Source organism: Equus caballus, chromosome 22, assembly GCF_041296265.1.
Source record: "Equus caballus isolate H_3958 breed thoroughbred chromosome 22, TB-T2T, whole genome shotgun sequence".
Lineage (NCBI taxonomy): Eukaryota > Metazoa > Chordata > Mammalia > Perissodactyla > Equidae > Equus > Equus caballus.
This window is the reverse complement of record NC_091705.1, coordinates 35,162,662-35,179,091: the sequence shown is the minus strand read 5'-3', so window position 1 is coordinate 35,179,091 and position 16,430 is coordinate 35,162,662. Positions and strand designations below refer to the sequence as shown.

Below are 16,430 nucleotides of genomic sequence, written 5' to 3'. Positions count from 1 at the left end.
TTCTGTGGCCAAAAAGAACAAAGCTCCTGACTTGCTTAGTGATCGCTTATTCTAACCAGCTGAGCTCATCAATCGGTTAGGGTAACATTATCCAACAGAAATAGGATGTGAGCCACAAATGTAACTTTCAGTTTTCTAGTGGCCACATTTAAAAAAGAAAAAGAAACAAGCAAAATTAATTTTGATTTTACTTAATCATACTTATCCAAAATATTATTTCAACATGTGATCAATATAAAAAAAAATTAAAGATTTTTAATGTTCTTTTTTGGTACTAATTCTTCAAAATCTGGTATTTTATACTTACAGCACATCTCAATTCAGACTAAATATTTTGAATAAAAATAAAAAATAAAATATTTTAAAAACAGAAAATAGAAAAAAATAATATATTATAAAACAATGTGTAATAATTAAAGATCAGTACTTAATAGTAAAAAATTACATAAAAATAATAAACTAATATTAAAACATCAAGAAACATCCAGAGCACCATCAAAATTAATTTTGGATTGTTTCAAAATACCTAAAACAAAATAACTTAATGCTTCATATAAGTAGCCTTGGAATCCAATTTTTAATTCAATAATTTTTAATTCACTCAAGCTTTGGGAATTCTTTCAATATATCTTATGTTAGGATATTATTCCTAGCTAAAGAGCTTGCTATTTGATTAGACAATCACATGAATCCTAAATAATGTAAATTAAGAAAAGGATATAGTAGTATGGATAATCTAAAAGTTATAACTGAGTTTTAAAATACTCCCACCTTATAATCTGTATAGCACCTCACAATTTGCAAAGTACTTGCATATATTTAAATTAATTTTCAAAATTCTGCAAATATTTAATATAGCCATTATTATTCCTATTTTTCCTATTAAAACTAAATTAAACTAAAGGCTAAGATATCCCCTGCTTCTACTCTTATCCACCCACATTCTACCCAGAAGCCCCAGTTATCTTTTTAAGACGTAAATCAGATGGCTCACTCACTTGCTTAGAACCCAGCAATGGTTTCCTACTGTACCTGGAATAAAATTCAAGCTCTTTATCACGGCCTACCAACCCAATCTAATCCAGCCCTGCCCACCCATCTCACCTCATCCTATTCCTTTCTAGTCAGTGGCCTTCTTTCCAGCACTCAGGCCAAACTCATTCCAGCCTCAGGGTCTTTGCACTGGTTATTCCCCTACCTAGAATGTTCTTTAGAGGTCTTAGCTCCTTGTCCTTCAAATTTTACTTTAAATTATACCTCCCTAAGTGACCTTTCCCAACCACGGACTCTCAAGTAGGCCATCAAGCGCTATCACTTTATATACACTCTTTTTCTTCATAGCAATTATTGCTACCTGGTATTTCTTTTCTAGCTGTCCTTAATTTGCTTTTTGTTGCCCTACTGGGAAATGCACAGCCATGAGAGCAGGGTCATTGTCTTATTTACTCCTGGATCCCTAAGGCCTGGAAGAGTGTTCTAGAAATGTTTACAAAATGAATAAACAAAGAGTTTAAGCAATTAACCCTGAACTAGAACCCATGACTCCTAGCTTTTATCCTACAGTCACAGTAACAGCAAATAATCTTTCACAGAGATTAGTCTCTGACTAATAGGATGTAACGGAAGTTAGTCTGTAAACATGCTGGATAGGAGGAACCAAATCCAAATGCAAACATTTAAAACTCATTGCTTAGCCAAGATGCAAGATTTGATAGCCATTTTTTAGTCAGAAATAAGCGAAGTATCTAAATACCACTGGATTGGGTTGGTATCAAAATTGCCACATTTAGGAGACCTCAAAAAGCAACGACGGGGAAAGAACCATGGAAAGGGGGAAATTCAATGGTCATCTCTGTAGAAAAGGACGCAGGAGAGTGCATATGAACAAAAAAGGAGGTGGTATAAGAGACTAGCCCAACTGCACTATTCTAGAAGGCACACTTACCGTTTTATTTCGTAATCGAATGATATCAGACACAGAGCCAGCCCCACAGTACTCCATAACAATCCACAAGTCTGTGTTCTTAAAATAACTGCCATAATATTTCACTACATGAGGGCTAGAAAGAGAGATAGACAATACAAATTAGTGGAATAGCCTTCAAACATCTCTATTAATCCATGCCATTAAATCCATGAAAATTAATCACCCAGCTCAAAAGATCAATTATTCATATTTAAGGTTAAAATGGGCACCCTCTTGATAACAATGTAAAATTGTATACCTTTTCTGGAGAATAATAAATAACAAAAGTGCAAAACCGGTGTGGGTCCTTTAACTCAGCATTTCTAAGTCTAGTCTATAAACTCCCAGAGGACCAGCACTCAGCCTTGTATTTGTTTGGATTCCCTTAGAGTGCTCAGCACACAGTAGGCTCTTCAAAATACCTCTTCTGAAATTAGAGAAATGTGCACACCCTGTTTGGAACACAGCTCTTGTGTAGTCTATTAACAATGGCAAAGTCCCAATTTGCCAACTGGAAAGAGCTTCCATAATGCATCTGATGGAGGAGGAAAAGAAAAACTGCTACCTTACTCTGGTCAATCCAATCAAGAAATACGAGGGTTTTATGTAGTAGAGAGTAACCCAAAAAATACTATAAAGAATAAAAGAAAGGGAGGCAAGCAGAAGAGAAATGACTGCATTCCCAAGTCTGCGAGACTTAAGGGCTCCTGGGCAAATTTCCTAGTAGGCAGCCCCACCTGCCCTAATGTTGAAGCTTTACAAATAGGAAGCACCAAGTTGATCTGCTGACCAAAAGAGCTTCAGAAGGATGGATGCAGACTCAAGTGCAAGCCTTTCTCCTTCTCCTTTCAACTCTCCAGAGCTGGTATTGCCCCCAACTGTGTGTTTCTCTCAAATCTAAACAGCATTACCATCACAGTGATCACTCATGTTGTCATGGAATTTAAGAGCAAACCACGTGCTTTTCTGCGGTCGCCTGTTGGCCTGACTTCCTGCTTACAGCATTTGACAAATCTTAGTTCCTCAAAAATAAAATGCTTCACTGTTCTTGGCTTAAATAATTTCTTAAAAACGTGAAGAAAGGAGCAATAATACATAAATAATATTCCCTTCTTATAGATCTGATACTCTAAGGTTTCCAGGGTTAAAGGCATTTGAATTCTCTCTTCTTCGCTGTCTGTGTAGAAATATTTTCTCAGTAGGAAGTAAAAGAGATCATTATCAAAAAAAAAAAAAAAACCAGCACCAACTCTGCCCCTTTGCCTCTTCTTCCTAGTTTTGAAAAGAGCTTACTGAAAAAACAAAACAAAACTATGCAAAAATAGAAACAATAAAAGTTTAGCTACTGAAACTGTTTCTTTTTTTTCTGAAAAGAACACGCACAGTGATTCCACTAGACGCGCCCATCTGCAAAATATCCAAGTAAACGCAACTCCAGGCACCAAACTCCAAAATCACGACAAATTCAGAGTCGCATTCTGTCAGGGCAACACCGCACGCCTTTACCTGTCACACTGCTGCATTATAGAGATTTCTTTGATTATCTCCTGCAGGTCTGATTCCACAGGAACTTGCTTAATAGCAACAATTTGACTGGTCTCTTTATGACTAGCTTTGTATACGCTGCCATAGGACCTATAATTGGGGGACGGAAAACATTTACAAAGTCAAAGCAAGCCAAGACATAAAAAATGGTAAGACACAAGCAACTCAAAGTTCGAATTTATATCCCTAAGGGCGTAATACATGTATACTTAGCTGCACTCGCAAAACTGAGACAGCTAAAGCACTCTGGGAAGAAACTGTCATTAAGAGAACTACACAATATGGCATCTTTAAAACTTCACATAGAAATTTTATTGAATGTATTAGTATGAAATAATTATTATAGTAGCTACCATGCATTGCATGCCTTCTGCCTCTGCTAGAAACTGTGCATCATCTCAGTTCATCCTTACAGAAAAACAATGAAGAAGGCACCATTATCCCTATTTTACAGGTAAATGTGAAATGGCGCAGAGCAGTTACATGACTTGCCCAAGGTCACATAAGTGACAAATAAGTGGTCAGTACCAGATTTGAATCCAGCTGTGTCTGAATAAAAAGCCTATGTTCTCTCCACATCTATACTAGGGCACAAAAGTGGAGGTCTTTGTTTCCTAGTGTTCACTCGAGCACTACGAGTCTTTTCAGTCCTTGCTCCTCTTACTTGCAATACTACTTAAAATATTACAGAAACTAATTAAAAATCTAAACCTCTTTAAAGGCTAGTATCAGGTGAACAGAGCACATACAAATCCTTTTGGCCTTTTACTCCGCCTTCCCTTAAGAGTTTATCATCAAAATAAAAAGCATATGTATCCATTCAATTTGGGAGCTAAAAGAGCATTAGATTCAGAATCTAAAGACCTAGGTTTTGAGTCCTACCACCACTACATATTAGCTACCATTTACAGACATATCACTAACCTTGCGCCTCAATTTTCTCATCTGTAAAACGACAATATGAACTACTTTACAGGACAATTGTGACAGTAAAATGAGATATCACCATTATCTTACACAGGTTATACTTTCATTGAAATCCTGGATGGCTGTCAGTTAAATAATAATGAGTAAATTGTCTTTCATATTTCCCAAATACACCTGTTTCTTCATACTGTCTTGGTGAAAAAAGATCAAAATAACAGTGCCACCTAACATATCAAAGTGTCTGAGTGTTCCAGCTAACGAAATGATGCTCAAGAATTGTTTCAATGTGAAAGTAACACAAAACTTTAAAAAAAAAGTCCATGCAAAACACATTAAAAAATTTCATTCCATCAGAATCCTTTATATTGGCAAAACTAGTATAATGATCCTTAAATATTACATAAAACTTCAGGGAAAGGCAACCGCTGACCATGGTGAAAGAACCCAACCACTGTCCCTTCTTCCTTGCTAAGATAACTCCCTAATTTGTTAGGGTGGGAAATGCTTGGTCCCAGTGGTCCAGGCCAGTCACAGTATTCCTATTCCCTTCTGCCAGTGACTTAACCAGTAGTAAGCATATGAGCTAGTTCTGGCCAGAGAAATCGGAGAGGAATTCTGCCGAAGGTTTCTGGGGAAGACTTTCTTCCCTGATGAGAGAGAAGTACACAAGAAGGCCCATTTACCTGCCACTTCCTTTCCTGCTTTGGTTACTGTCATGTGAGGCATGACGCTCGAAACTAATGCAGCCATCTTGAGACTAGGAGAATTACACAAATGCTAAACCATTATCGAGTCAATTAACCATTCTGGAATCTATATCACCACCAGATTTGTTATTACTTGCCCTTATTGGTTAGCTGCTATTATGAAATGCCCTTAATGGTTAGCCACTGATGGTTAGGTATTCTGTTACTTTCATCCACAGTTATTCTTGATACACTAGGTCCCATATGTGTAAAAATGTCTTTATTTCACCTTCACTCTGGACTAAGTTTTGCTAGATAGAGAATTCTTCTTTGGCAATAGCTTTCCTTCGGCACTTATACTGCAGTTTTCCAGCTCCTGTTCTTGAGAAGTCAGCTAGCACCAAGTTATCGTTTTTCATAGGTAATCTCTCCTTCTGTAGCTTTTAAGATTTCCTCTTTGTCCTTAATATTCTAGAATTTTACTATAACCAGAAGTCGATTTATTTGGCATTTCATAAGCTTCTTCAATCTGAAAGCACATATCTGTCTTCAAGTCTGGAAAATTCTCTGCATTCTATCTTTATTTCCTCTCTCTCTTCTAATATGTCCTTTTGGAATTCATATTAGAGCTATATCGGACCGCCTCAATTTATGTTGTCTTCCTGGTTTCCAACACTGCATTTCTCTGCCCTGCATTTTGTGATCAGTTTCATTTCTATCTTTCAATTCGCAAATTCTCTTTCAGCTTGTCTAGTTTACTGTTTATGCAATTTATCGGGCTGTAGATCTTTAATTATTGTAGTTTTCACTGTCAAGATTCCCAATATCTTATTTTTTATGTGGCTAATTGCTCAGGTTAATAATCTCATGTTCTTTAAGGATATTGTTACCTTCTTTTATCTTTTTGAAAATCGTAAGCAAACACATTAAATTGCTTCTCAGATTGTTCCATTATTTCTATTTCCTTCAGTGTGAATTCTCCCATTTGCTAGGTCTGCTGATGATCTCACGGCAGTGGATTTCCTTGCATAGGTTTCCTTTTATCTTGAAGGATTTTCCTCTACACAACACTCACTGTCATGAGCATTTCATGACGTCATGATGGTTTCATGGTTCCCTTAGCCCAGTCATCCAGGTCGTACAACTTAAACCGAGTCTTGCATTAGGAATCTGGGGTTTTTGCCCCTCAAGATACCATAACTGAAGGCAGTCCAGGCCCAGTTCCAATCGTCAGATCAGTACCTTCGCTTTTTCCCCAGGCAAATGATACCTTCTAGTGGTATTCAGGCAAATTATTTCAGCTTTAGTTCACTGATGAGGAGCCTCATCCCATCCTACGCCACCTTGACAGCAAAGAAAGCTCGAATAGTTCATACAAGCACTTAAGATTCATGTTCCACATACTGCACTTAACCGCAATCTGAAGAGGATTTAGAAGGCTGCAGCAATCATGCTCACTTACAGGCAAGTCCCTTAAGACCTGTCTCCGTTCAACAAAAACTACAGTGTCTCAGTGAATTTTAACTGGCAGAGAACAAAGATAGCAGGGAAGTAGGTGGTTCACACAAACCATACAAGGCAAGGATCAATGTAGAAACACAGAAATAATACAGTATCTGAAGCCAAATTAACCAGGTACAAGTCTTAACAATACCACTCAATAGCTATGAAACCATGGGCAAGATGTTTTCACTATCATCCTATGATAAAAACTTAAATGAGTCAATGTGTAAAACTTTAATAGAAGGAAAAGGACACTAGGCTCTAATTCAAAACACTCTCCCAGTGCTGTCCCGTCATCCTGGTCTGGAGCTTTGGCTCTATGGGCCACAGATCCACACATTCCCTCAAAGTGCAGAGTGACTGCAGCCTCCAGAATCCAATACGGTCCTTGAGCCAGAGCTCATTTCACAAGGTGCAAGTCAGCAAGAGCTCGCAATCCTTTCATTTTCCAGAACAATTTTAGGATAGCATGGCAGTTTGTGCTTAGAAAGTAAGTGCCGTTAAGGTCTTCCTTCAAGATCTTGCTGGTTAAATGAAGCTTGTTCAGGTTCATTCTGCCATGATGATAGAAATCCAAGAGCATTTGTGGTATCATTTAAAAGAATAATATGGCAACAACATGGGGAGAAAGATCTGAAGCTTTGTCTGTTTTTACTCTGGTGACATCTTTATGGGGAAATTTCCAAGGTCTTTGATCTAAAGCACAATTAAAAATAATCATAATTAGCTTAGCTTTTCCTTATATTCCTGATAGATTCTCTGTCTGTGGTTTCCTTTTGACATTCCCCAAACGCCATCAGCCCAAACCAAGCTCCCTTCAAGAACACCTAAACATACTTTATTTATTTTTTTTTAAGGAAGATTAGCCCTGAGCTAACATCTGCCACCAATCCTCCTCTTTTTTGCTGAGGAAGACTGGCCCTGAGCTAACATCTGTGCCCATCTTCCTCTACTTTATATGTGGGGCGCCTGCCACAGCATGGCCTGACAAGCACTGTGTAGGTCCACACCCGGGATCCAAATTGGCAAACCCAGAGCTGCCAAAGCAAAACATACAAATTTAACTGCTGTGCCAACAGCCCCTCTAAATATACTTTAAAATTTAACTTTGATTTGACATGACAAGGTCTGAAAAATTCTTCAGTGGCTACATTTAAAAATAAAATAATAAGAGTTGCCACTTAGTGAGGACTTACTATGTGACAAGGACTATACTAAGTATTTTACTTCCATTATCTCATGTAATACTCGCCATAACCCCAAAAGATACTATTATTATCCCCACTTTATAGCTAAGGCTTGTGAAGCTTCAAAATATTAAGCAATCTTACATGTTTATTATAACCAACAGACAGCAGAGCAAGGCCTTTAACCCAGGTGTGTCCAACTTCAGAGTCTATGCTCTTACTACCGTAACACACGTTTATTAAAAATGAAAGAGACAAGTTAGTTACATAGTCAATTATGCCTACCACTCTTTATCTTATTCCAAGTATAACCTGTGAGCATGGTTAGATTAAGGGCCTTGGACTCATTGCCTTGAGGAAAATAGCAAGGATACCAAGCTAAAGCTGAAAATGGTGGGCAAGAGACGTGGAGGGACTGTCGTTCTTCCGTACCTTTAAAGCGGCCAAGTCAACTTGCAGTCTTCCCATTCATCCTGTACTATAGCAGCACAGCTGGGATTATCTTTTACTTCCCTTCTATGCTTGATTTCTTGTTTGATTCCAAAGAGTATTTTTCCAACTTACAAAAAGATGATGACTAATGTTTTTTACAAGGAGGTAATCCATGAAAACCTATTTCATGGAATCCACGATTGGATTTAACATTATTTATCTATATTAGACATAAATAACACTAAACCCCAAAATAATCTAACGACATATAAAAGCTGATTTTAAAGAGCATACAGTAACTAGATAATAGACATTTTTAAAAGTTAATATTTCAGGTCTTCTCTTGAACCAGAAGTACTCCCAAGAGATTAAATATACACACATACACACACACTCACATAAACACACAATTTGCTTAAATATGTATAAACTATCTCCAAAGGATATACAAAAAACTGCTATGCTGGTTGCGTTGGGGTGGCTGAGACACAGAGGGAAGGGCAGATTTTTTCATTATATACACTTTCATGCTTTTATAATTTTGAATCGTATGAATTGATTATCTGTTCAAAAATTAACAACAACAAACAGTTAAGAGAGTGTATCCCTAATATTTTAATGTCCGGGTCATTACAAAAGAAGAAAGAAATACACCAGGATTAAATTAAAAAGACATGTAAAAGTAAAAAAAAGTATGATGCAACCTTTATTGTACCATAAAAGTCAATGACAGCCACTGTCTACTATTAAGTGCCATTTCCCCCGTATTTTATACACCCATTCACAAATCTCTTTCATGAAATCCACTAGTTCCCAACCTGGGGTTTTGGATCTCTCAGGAGGCTGCAAAGGTAGTGACTGATTTATCTGATTTATTTACTGTATTTCACAAAGCTGCAATGACTAACCAAAATGCTGAATTCTATTGTTTTTTACTGAAACAACAATTATTGCATATCAATCAGAAGCTATGAACAGCAAATACAAATGTCTGATTAATAAAAAATTTTAAATGAAGTATAAACTCATTAGTGTTATCTGTTAAACAGATAAAATGAAACCGTGGATTCTACAGGAGAGAAAACAATAGACATCCTTGGTGTTAAAAAGACCAAGAATCACTAAATCTGTCTATAATACTCATGGGGGAGAAGAGGAAAAGGGCATTTCAAGTTGTAAATCTATCTCCCACCGCACCCAGAGCAGTGCTGATATGCAACACTCCCTTTTCTTCTCCTCAGGTTTGCAAATTATTGCCATGAGAAAGGTTCATATCCTTTCTCTAAGGAAAAAGAATGGGACCTACTGGGCTACCTTTACTTTCTGTACACTCACCCCTCTCCAAGTTTCTCTAAGACATCAAACACTTCTTCTGGTTGTTTAGTTAAACTATCTTCATCCAACTTTTTCAGCTGCCTGCGAATGAAGAAATATAAACATAAAATACATTTTACTTGTGAGCAAATAGAACACAAAATACAGTAATATTTCACAGTTAGCATCTTAGGAATTTCTCCACAAAGTCTTCATAGTAAATAACAACAAAGGTAAGCTACGAGACTTTTAAGGGGAGCAGAAGGGCTGCTCTATAGAAAGGGTCACCCCTTGAGCAAAATCAACACCAGACGGTGGAGAGCTACCAAGAGGCAGACTTCAGTTCAACAGGTGTAAGAATTTTCTAACAATAAAAGTTGTTCTGAAATGGTTTAGACTACCTTCAGAAGTTCTGAGTTCCCCATCACTGGAGAATTTAAACAGAAAATGAATCATCATGTGGCTGAAATGCGGTAGAGTGGATATGAGCACTCGACGTAACCTTTCAAATCCATTTAAATCTTGAGATTCCATGAATTAAAAAGGCATAACTATCTCTTCAGAAAAGACGTTTAGGGTAAGGTTAACTACAAATTGAAACATGGTCTTGGACTGGAGGCCAAGGAAGACATACAAGACGCTTGCTCTCCTTTAGCAAGGTTTTGGATATTTTGTCCAAACACATGGATTCTACAGGTATCACAGAAACAGAAAGTGGAAAGGATACACTTAGACATGATCAGAAGTGAAAAATAACTAGGCAGCTGGGAGTTTCAAATAGTCTCACAGAGACTCTCTCATGAGCAGCTATGTACCTTTGCCTAGTTCTCAGAATCAAAGCTATATGGCTCCTTACAACTTTCAGATAATTCAGATTTTTCTGACTATGCCAGATAACCATAACAAAATTGGGAGGTTATAAATTAACAATTTTTTTAAAAAAACTCTGGGACCTTTGAAGATTATTAACAGGCTTAAAGAAGGAGCTTGCAAAGGAATACTTGTGTTTGTGTATAGTCTATACAATGGCTTCCTGAAACTACAAAGAACAACAAAGAAAAGAGAGCGCAGGAAACGGTAAAATATGGAAGTAGGTACACTGGATTTCTTCGCAAAGAAAAAGGTTTAAACAAACTGGACAGTACCAATTTTTACAAGAAAAGACTTGAATTAAAAAAATACACACACACACACAAACAAATGTGTACCTTCCTAGAGAAAACAGCAAAACCAGAAGACAAAAAAAAACCCCTGGACACATCAACTGTATCTACCGAAACACTGATCACAAAAGAACAATCTTCTTGAACTTTATAAACATCGAAGAGACGTCCTAGAGAAAGGCAGAATCGCTGCAAGTCAATAACTGCCACAACCTGAAAATTAACAGAACAAAATGACCACACTGACCTTTGAAAATCCAAAGGTCCTAAAAATTAAATTCCATTGACATCACAAAAACTCCCAGCTTCAAAACAAAAAGGGCTGAAGTGAAACTCCTCTTAAACTTGAGAAGCGAAATTTCTATGAACTCAGAAGTTAGAATGTACATCCCAGAAGCCAGGGGTTTTTTGTGAAGCACTGAATTGTAATTGTATAAACAATGGACAATACCTCACTTCTCAAGCATAATTAAAATTTTATAAACAGTTTATATAAAGGAAGATCAAATGTGTTCCTTTTAAGTGTTGACTTTGTGGTTTACAAAAAGCAAAACTCACTATTTCAACTATTACAGAGACCACAAAGGAAACAGCCACTGCCATGAGACAGCTGCAAGCCTCTGATAATACTTTGACAAACTTTATATGACTGCTCAGATACTCCTTTAAAACAATCTAAGTGGTTTTTTCTTTGTTTTTGTTCCAGGCTTAAGGGATCTTTATATCTCTGGTGCCTGATAACCCAGACGTGGTCAACAAATATTTGCTGAATGGATTAATGAATGTAACGATGGGGATCATAAACCTTTATCACCAATCTTTGTTTTCAAAGTAAAACACAATTTCGCCCTAAAAAGTATTACTAGATTATCAACAAATAAGATTTCTATGGAAAATCTTTTTTTTTTTTTAAGATTGGCACCTGGCTAACACCTGTTGCCAATCTTCTTTTTTTTCCTTTCTGCTTTTTCTCCCCAACCCCCGCCCCAGTACATAGTTATATATTTTAGTTGTTGGTCCTTCTAGTTGTGGCATGTGGGATGCTGCCTCAATCTGGCCCGACGAGTGGTGCCATGTCCGCGCCCAGGATGCGAACCAGCAAAACCCTGGGCCGCCGTAGTGGAGCACACGAACTTAACCACTCAGCCACGGGGCCGGCCCCTGGAAAATCTTTTGATAAGTCACTCAATGATATTTTATACCAAGAGTCTTCATGGAAGAAGCACTGTAACCCAAACAGCCCGACTCTGACGATTCAGCTCTCAGGTGGGACTTCCCCAGGTCCTAGGTAGCTAGTGCCACCGCTTTCTCATAAACCACACAGGCCTGGCCAACACAGCCTCCATGGACCAAATACCAGCGGATGTTCCTCTTCTAAGTCAGAAGGCCACGTGGATGGCCAGCATCCCAGAAATGCACTCTACACCTTCCACCACACCATGATTAGCTAATGGCGACTCACTTTTTAAAATCATAAACTCCTACGTAAGCCATCGACTTTAATCTATCATCACTCACTCACACACAAATGTCAAACTCGTGAACACAAAGAGCATTTCCTGCATTGGCACTGCCACTCCTTGTTGGGAACACAGGCCATCTGACTCTCTGAAAAGACATCTGCATCTTTCCAAATACAAATAAGAGTGTTTATGAAGTAGTTACTCAGAGGTTTGGCTAATTCTCAAATCTCTTTCTCCCCTCTTAGAACTCTTGTGAGGTTCATTTTATTTATGTGTACCTATCCCTCCCTCCACACTGAATTTCATATGGACAACAACAAATATATAAGATAAACTCATGAAGTTTTTTAAATGATAATTAAATGAAGACACCTCTCCCAATTCATATGCTAAAGTCCTACCCATCAGTACCTCAGAATGTAACTATATTTGGAGATAGGGCCTTTAAAGAGGTGATTAAGGTAAAACAAGGTCATATGGGTGAGACCTAACCCAATATGACTGGCATCCTTCTAAGAGGAGACGAGGACACAGTCAGACAGAGAGAAGACCATATGAAGACATAGGAAGGAGACAGCCATTTATAACCCAAGGAAAGAGGTCTCAAAGAAACAACCGTGCTGATACCTTGATCTTAGACTTCTAGCCTCCAGAGAAAATAACTTACTGCTGTTTAAGACACCCAGTCTGTGAAACCAACACGGCAGTCCTAACAAACTAATACAAATGATTAATAAACTTAATCTGCTGCAAATTAGGCAGATTAGTTATGATGCAAATTAGTTACGATAAACAGGAAAGCACCAGTCATTCAAGAACTGTCTTGCAATGCTCTTCTCTTGCATATTTAATACATTTTTTAAAACCCAAAAGGTACAGGAATGAGTGTCAAAAAGCAAAAAGTTCTACTCTTTTGCCCAAGATCATACAACACAAGGCAAAGGCAGAAACAAAACTCAGATTCCTAATCCTCTTTCCAATTAAAGCAAGCCCTCAGAGAAAGAAACCAAGGAGAAAGAACCAACATATTTCAGAAAGAAATATAACCAGCGTACATTTATAAATGGATCACTACGGTGCTATGGCAAATATCTGCTAACATACACGAGGCCCTGTGAAACACGGGTACTTCCAGAAAGGCATCAGAGTGAGGCAGTGAAGAGCATGGACTTCGGACCAGACAGCCTGGATTAAAATCCCAGCTCTGCCACTTACTAACTGTGGGACCTGTGGCAAACCACTAACCTCTTTGTGCCTCAGTTTTATCACCTGTAAAATAGAGACATAGAGATAACTACTTGATAGGATTGTTGTGAGGATCAAATGAGTCAACAATAAGTTGAGCCATACAGAATTACCATATTTACAGGTCAAAAATGGTCAAATATCAGCATTTTCCTATGGTTCAACAGGGGACAAGGAAAGCACTGAGAACAGTGTCTGGCACCCAGTAGGTGCTATCTGATTGTAATATCATCATTATTATTTCAGTCTCAGCACATTACACTAGGGTGAATTATGAGTCCATCCCAACCAGCTATCTGCCTTCTGCAGTGTTTGTGCACTTCAAACAAACCCCAAATGTGTAGCCCAGGCTGTCAATCCCTTCGCTTCACCTCTCCATCGCCCCGCACTGCCACACACTGAACACTTCCTACTTTAGTGCTCATTCTGCTGCAGGAAGTCAGAGGTCTCTGTGAAACAGAAGCTAACAACACTGCACCTCAGGGAAGCACGACTCCCTCGATCTCTACTCTCCATTTTCCTCCAATGTGGCAGAGTGACCTAAGACCCTGGTGTCCACAGAGCAAATCAACGATACAACTGCAACCAACTCAGGAGTTCAGACTTTCTCGGATCAGCCACCTCCCTGATCTGGACTTAAAATAATTCCAGGTATCAAGAGGACCTGGAGTTGATACTCACAAAACAAGAGAGGCCTGAAAAGGGCACAGGCTGGCCTGGCCGGGTCCACTGACCCAGTCTAGAGTAAAGAAGGAAACACAGGGGTCTGCGTCTCAACTCTTCTGGGCCTCGATTTGCCCAGCTTGAAAAAAAAATCCTCTTACTTCCTTATCTACCTCCCAGTGTTGCGTTTGAAGCGCTGAGGAGGATGTGAGGAAAATTAGGAAGGCACTGGACACCAGGCATGACAGATGCCATCACTGCCATCATCACCCTAGAATGGGGACACTACGAAGAACATCTTCGTAAACGCTATCCTCCAGGAAGCCTCCCTCCCTTGCGAGACCTTCAACCTTTCTTGACAGACCTTCAGCCTTCGCAGCAAAGCTTTTCCCCCGGCAGATCCTCCCCGGCTGCACCCCTCAGGTGGGACGCCGTCCACCCAGCCTTCCTCTCAGCTTGTTCCCGACCCATCCCTTGGACAGACCCCTCACTCGGGGTCATCTCGGTTCAGCATTGCCCCTACCTCGGTGAGTCCCTTCTAGGCTAGCCTTCCCCCAGTGGCCCCCAGCCCTCAGCAGGTGTTCTCCCTAACTTGTCCCCACGTTCCTCAGCAGCTGCTCCCTTCGGCAGTCCCCCAGGATGTCTGCCTACAGCAAGCGCTCTCCCTAACCAGCCCCACGTTTATCCCCCTCGGCGCGTGCTTCTCTCTCCCGGACCCCCACCCGCCAGAGGTCCCCGACTCAGCAGGTGCCCCGTCAGCCGGATCGCCTCGCCCCGCAGGTCCCTCCCCTCGGCGGCTGGACAACGCGTGTCCCTCCTCCGCCAGTTCCCGCCTTTCCCTCCCCTCGACCCCCTTCCTCTGAGCCAGTGGCCCCTCACCGGCGCGGCGGGTTCCTCAGCTGCACCGTCTCCATGGCGCTGCCGGCAGCCGCCCAAGCCCGCTCACTGCTCCATCCTCCCCGGGGACCTCCCCGAGCCCGCCCAGCAGACCCTCCCACACTTCCGCTTTCCGCCCCTACCGGAAGCGGCGAGGCGCGGGGTGGGGCCACAAGGACGGGGGCTGGATCACGTGGTGCGGGCCCTGAGTCACGTGGCGCGCCGGGGCGCGGATCCGTAACCCAGCAGTCCGGGAGACTCGTCCCGCCAGCGTCCTCAGCTGGCGTCGAGGCTGTCGTTGAGACCCTCTTGGCCCAAGACACCCACCCAGTACCCAGATTGGGAAGCCATCTCTGCCTCGGTCTCGGCCTCTTATTTCTCAGGGGGTCCTGAGGCTGCTCGCGAAGCGCCGGCTTGATGAAAACTATGGATTCTCAAGCCAAGTTCCGCGCGATTCCTGGGAAGCGCTGCTCCAGGGACCTCTGGAAGTATTTGTGGTTTTCCACCGTTCTTAGCTGGTAGAAGTCTTGTTCCAGATGGAGCTTGACCGCGAACACCTTCTTGGGTGTCACAGAGCATCAGCCTGCAAATTTCCGCACCCTCTTCCTTAATAGCCTCTCCTTTGAGTTAGTTTGTAGACATAAAAATAGCCACTATTTATTAAGCTCTTGCCATCTTGCCATGTACTTGCTTTCATATGTTGTTTCATTTAATCCTCACATCAAACAGGTAAGATTATCCCCAATTATATGTATTAATTATCTGACAAACTGTCTTACCACTGAGGGATAAGAATTTGCTACCCCTAAATGTGTCTCTTTCGCTTGATTATTTTTAAGAACAAAAGACTCTGAAAGAAACTTTGACCTTCCCTGTAACTGCCCCAAAGAATTTAAGATAGAAGGTCCTGTCCAGGAAGGAGCTAATACCATAAGATAACTATAGTATGTAAACTATATATCATACTATAGTTGTGGTAGACTTGGGGGAACCTAACAGGGGTCTTTTAAGCAAAGTCCTCTGCGTGTCTCATTGTCTTTGCAAGGCATGGTCAACATTTGTTAATCAAACATTTGCTTATCCATCTACATGTGAATTGCCTTCCTCCCCTTTGAAGTCCCAAACAACTACCCCCCAATATCCTCCATTGTCCATAGCTGAAGATGCTGTTTTGGAGAGTTACTCAGTTTTCCTGGGTTTCTCCCATGTATACGTGTTATTAAACGTGTGTCATTTTCTCCTGTTATTCTGTCTCCTGTCGGTTAGTTCTGAGACCAGCCAGAGGAGCCTGGAGAGTACAGGAATGGTTTTTCCTCCCCTTCTCAATGTTCTCAGTGCTTTACTGATAGTAAATCATTAAATACTCCTAACAACGCTGTAAGGTAAGCACTCTCATTGCTCTCATTTTATAAGGGCAGAGAGGTGATTATCACACAGCTAAAAGTATAGCTTTAGGAATT

At 40.2% G+C, this 16,430-nt stretch overlaps 1 protein-coding gene across 1 annotated transcript in view; it reads right to left on the bottom strand.

The window, feature by feature from the left end:
- STK4 (serine/threonine kinase 4) overlaps positions 1 to 15,151 on the bottom strand; it is an 87,209-nt gene extending 72,058 nt beyond the window's left edge. Inside the window, exons 1-4 of the mRNA XM_001503165.5 lie at positions 14,974 to 15,151; positions 9,582 to 9,662; positions 3,473 to 3,601; positions 1,946 to 2,060 (exon numbers count right to left, since the gene is read on the bottom strand). Coding sequence (XP_001503215.1) covers positions 1,946 to 2,060; positions 3,473 to 3,601; positions 9,582 to 9,662; positions 14,974 to 15,008 — 360 coding nt within the window. The 5' untranslated portion in view covers positions 15,009 to 15,151. The remainder of the gene's footprint in view (positions 1 to 1,945; positions 2,061 to 3,472; positions 3,602 to 9,581; positions 9,663 to 14,973) is intronic.
- Positions 15,152 to 16,430: the final 1,279 nt, after the last annotated feature.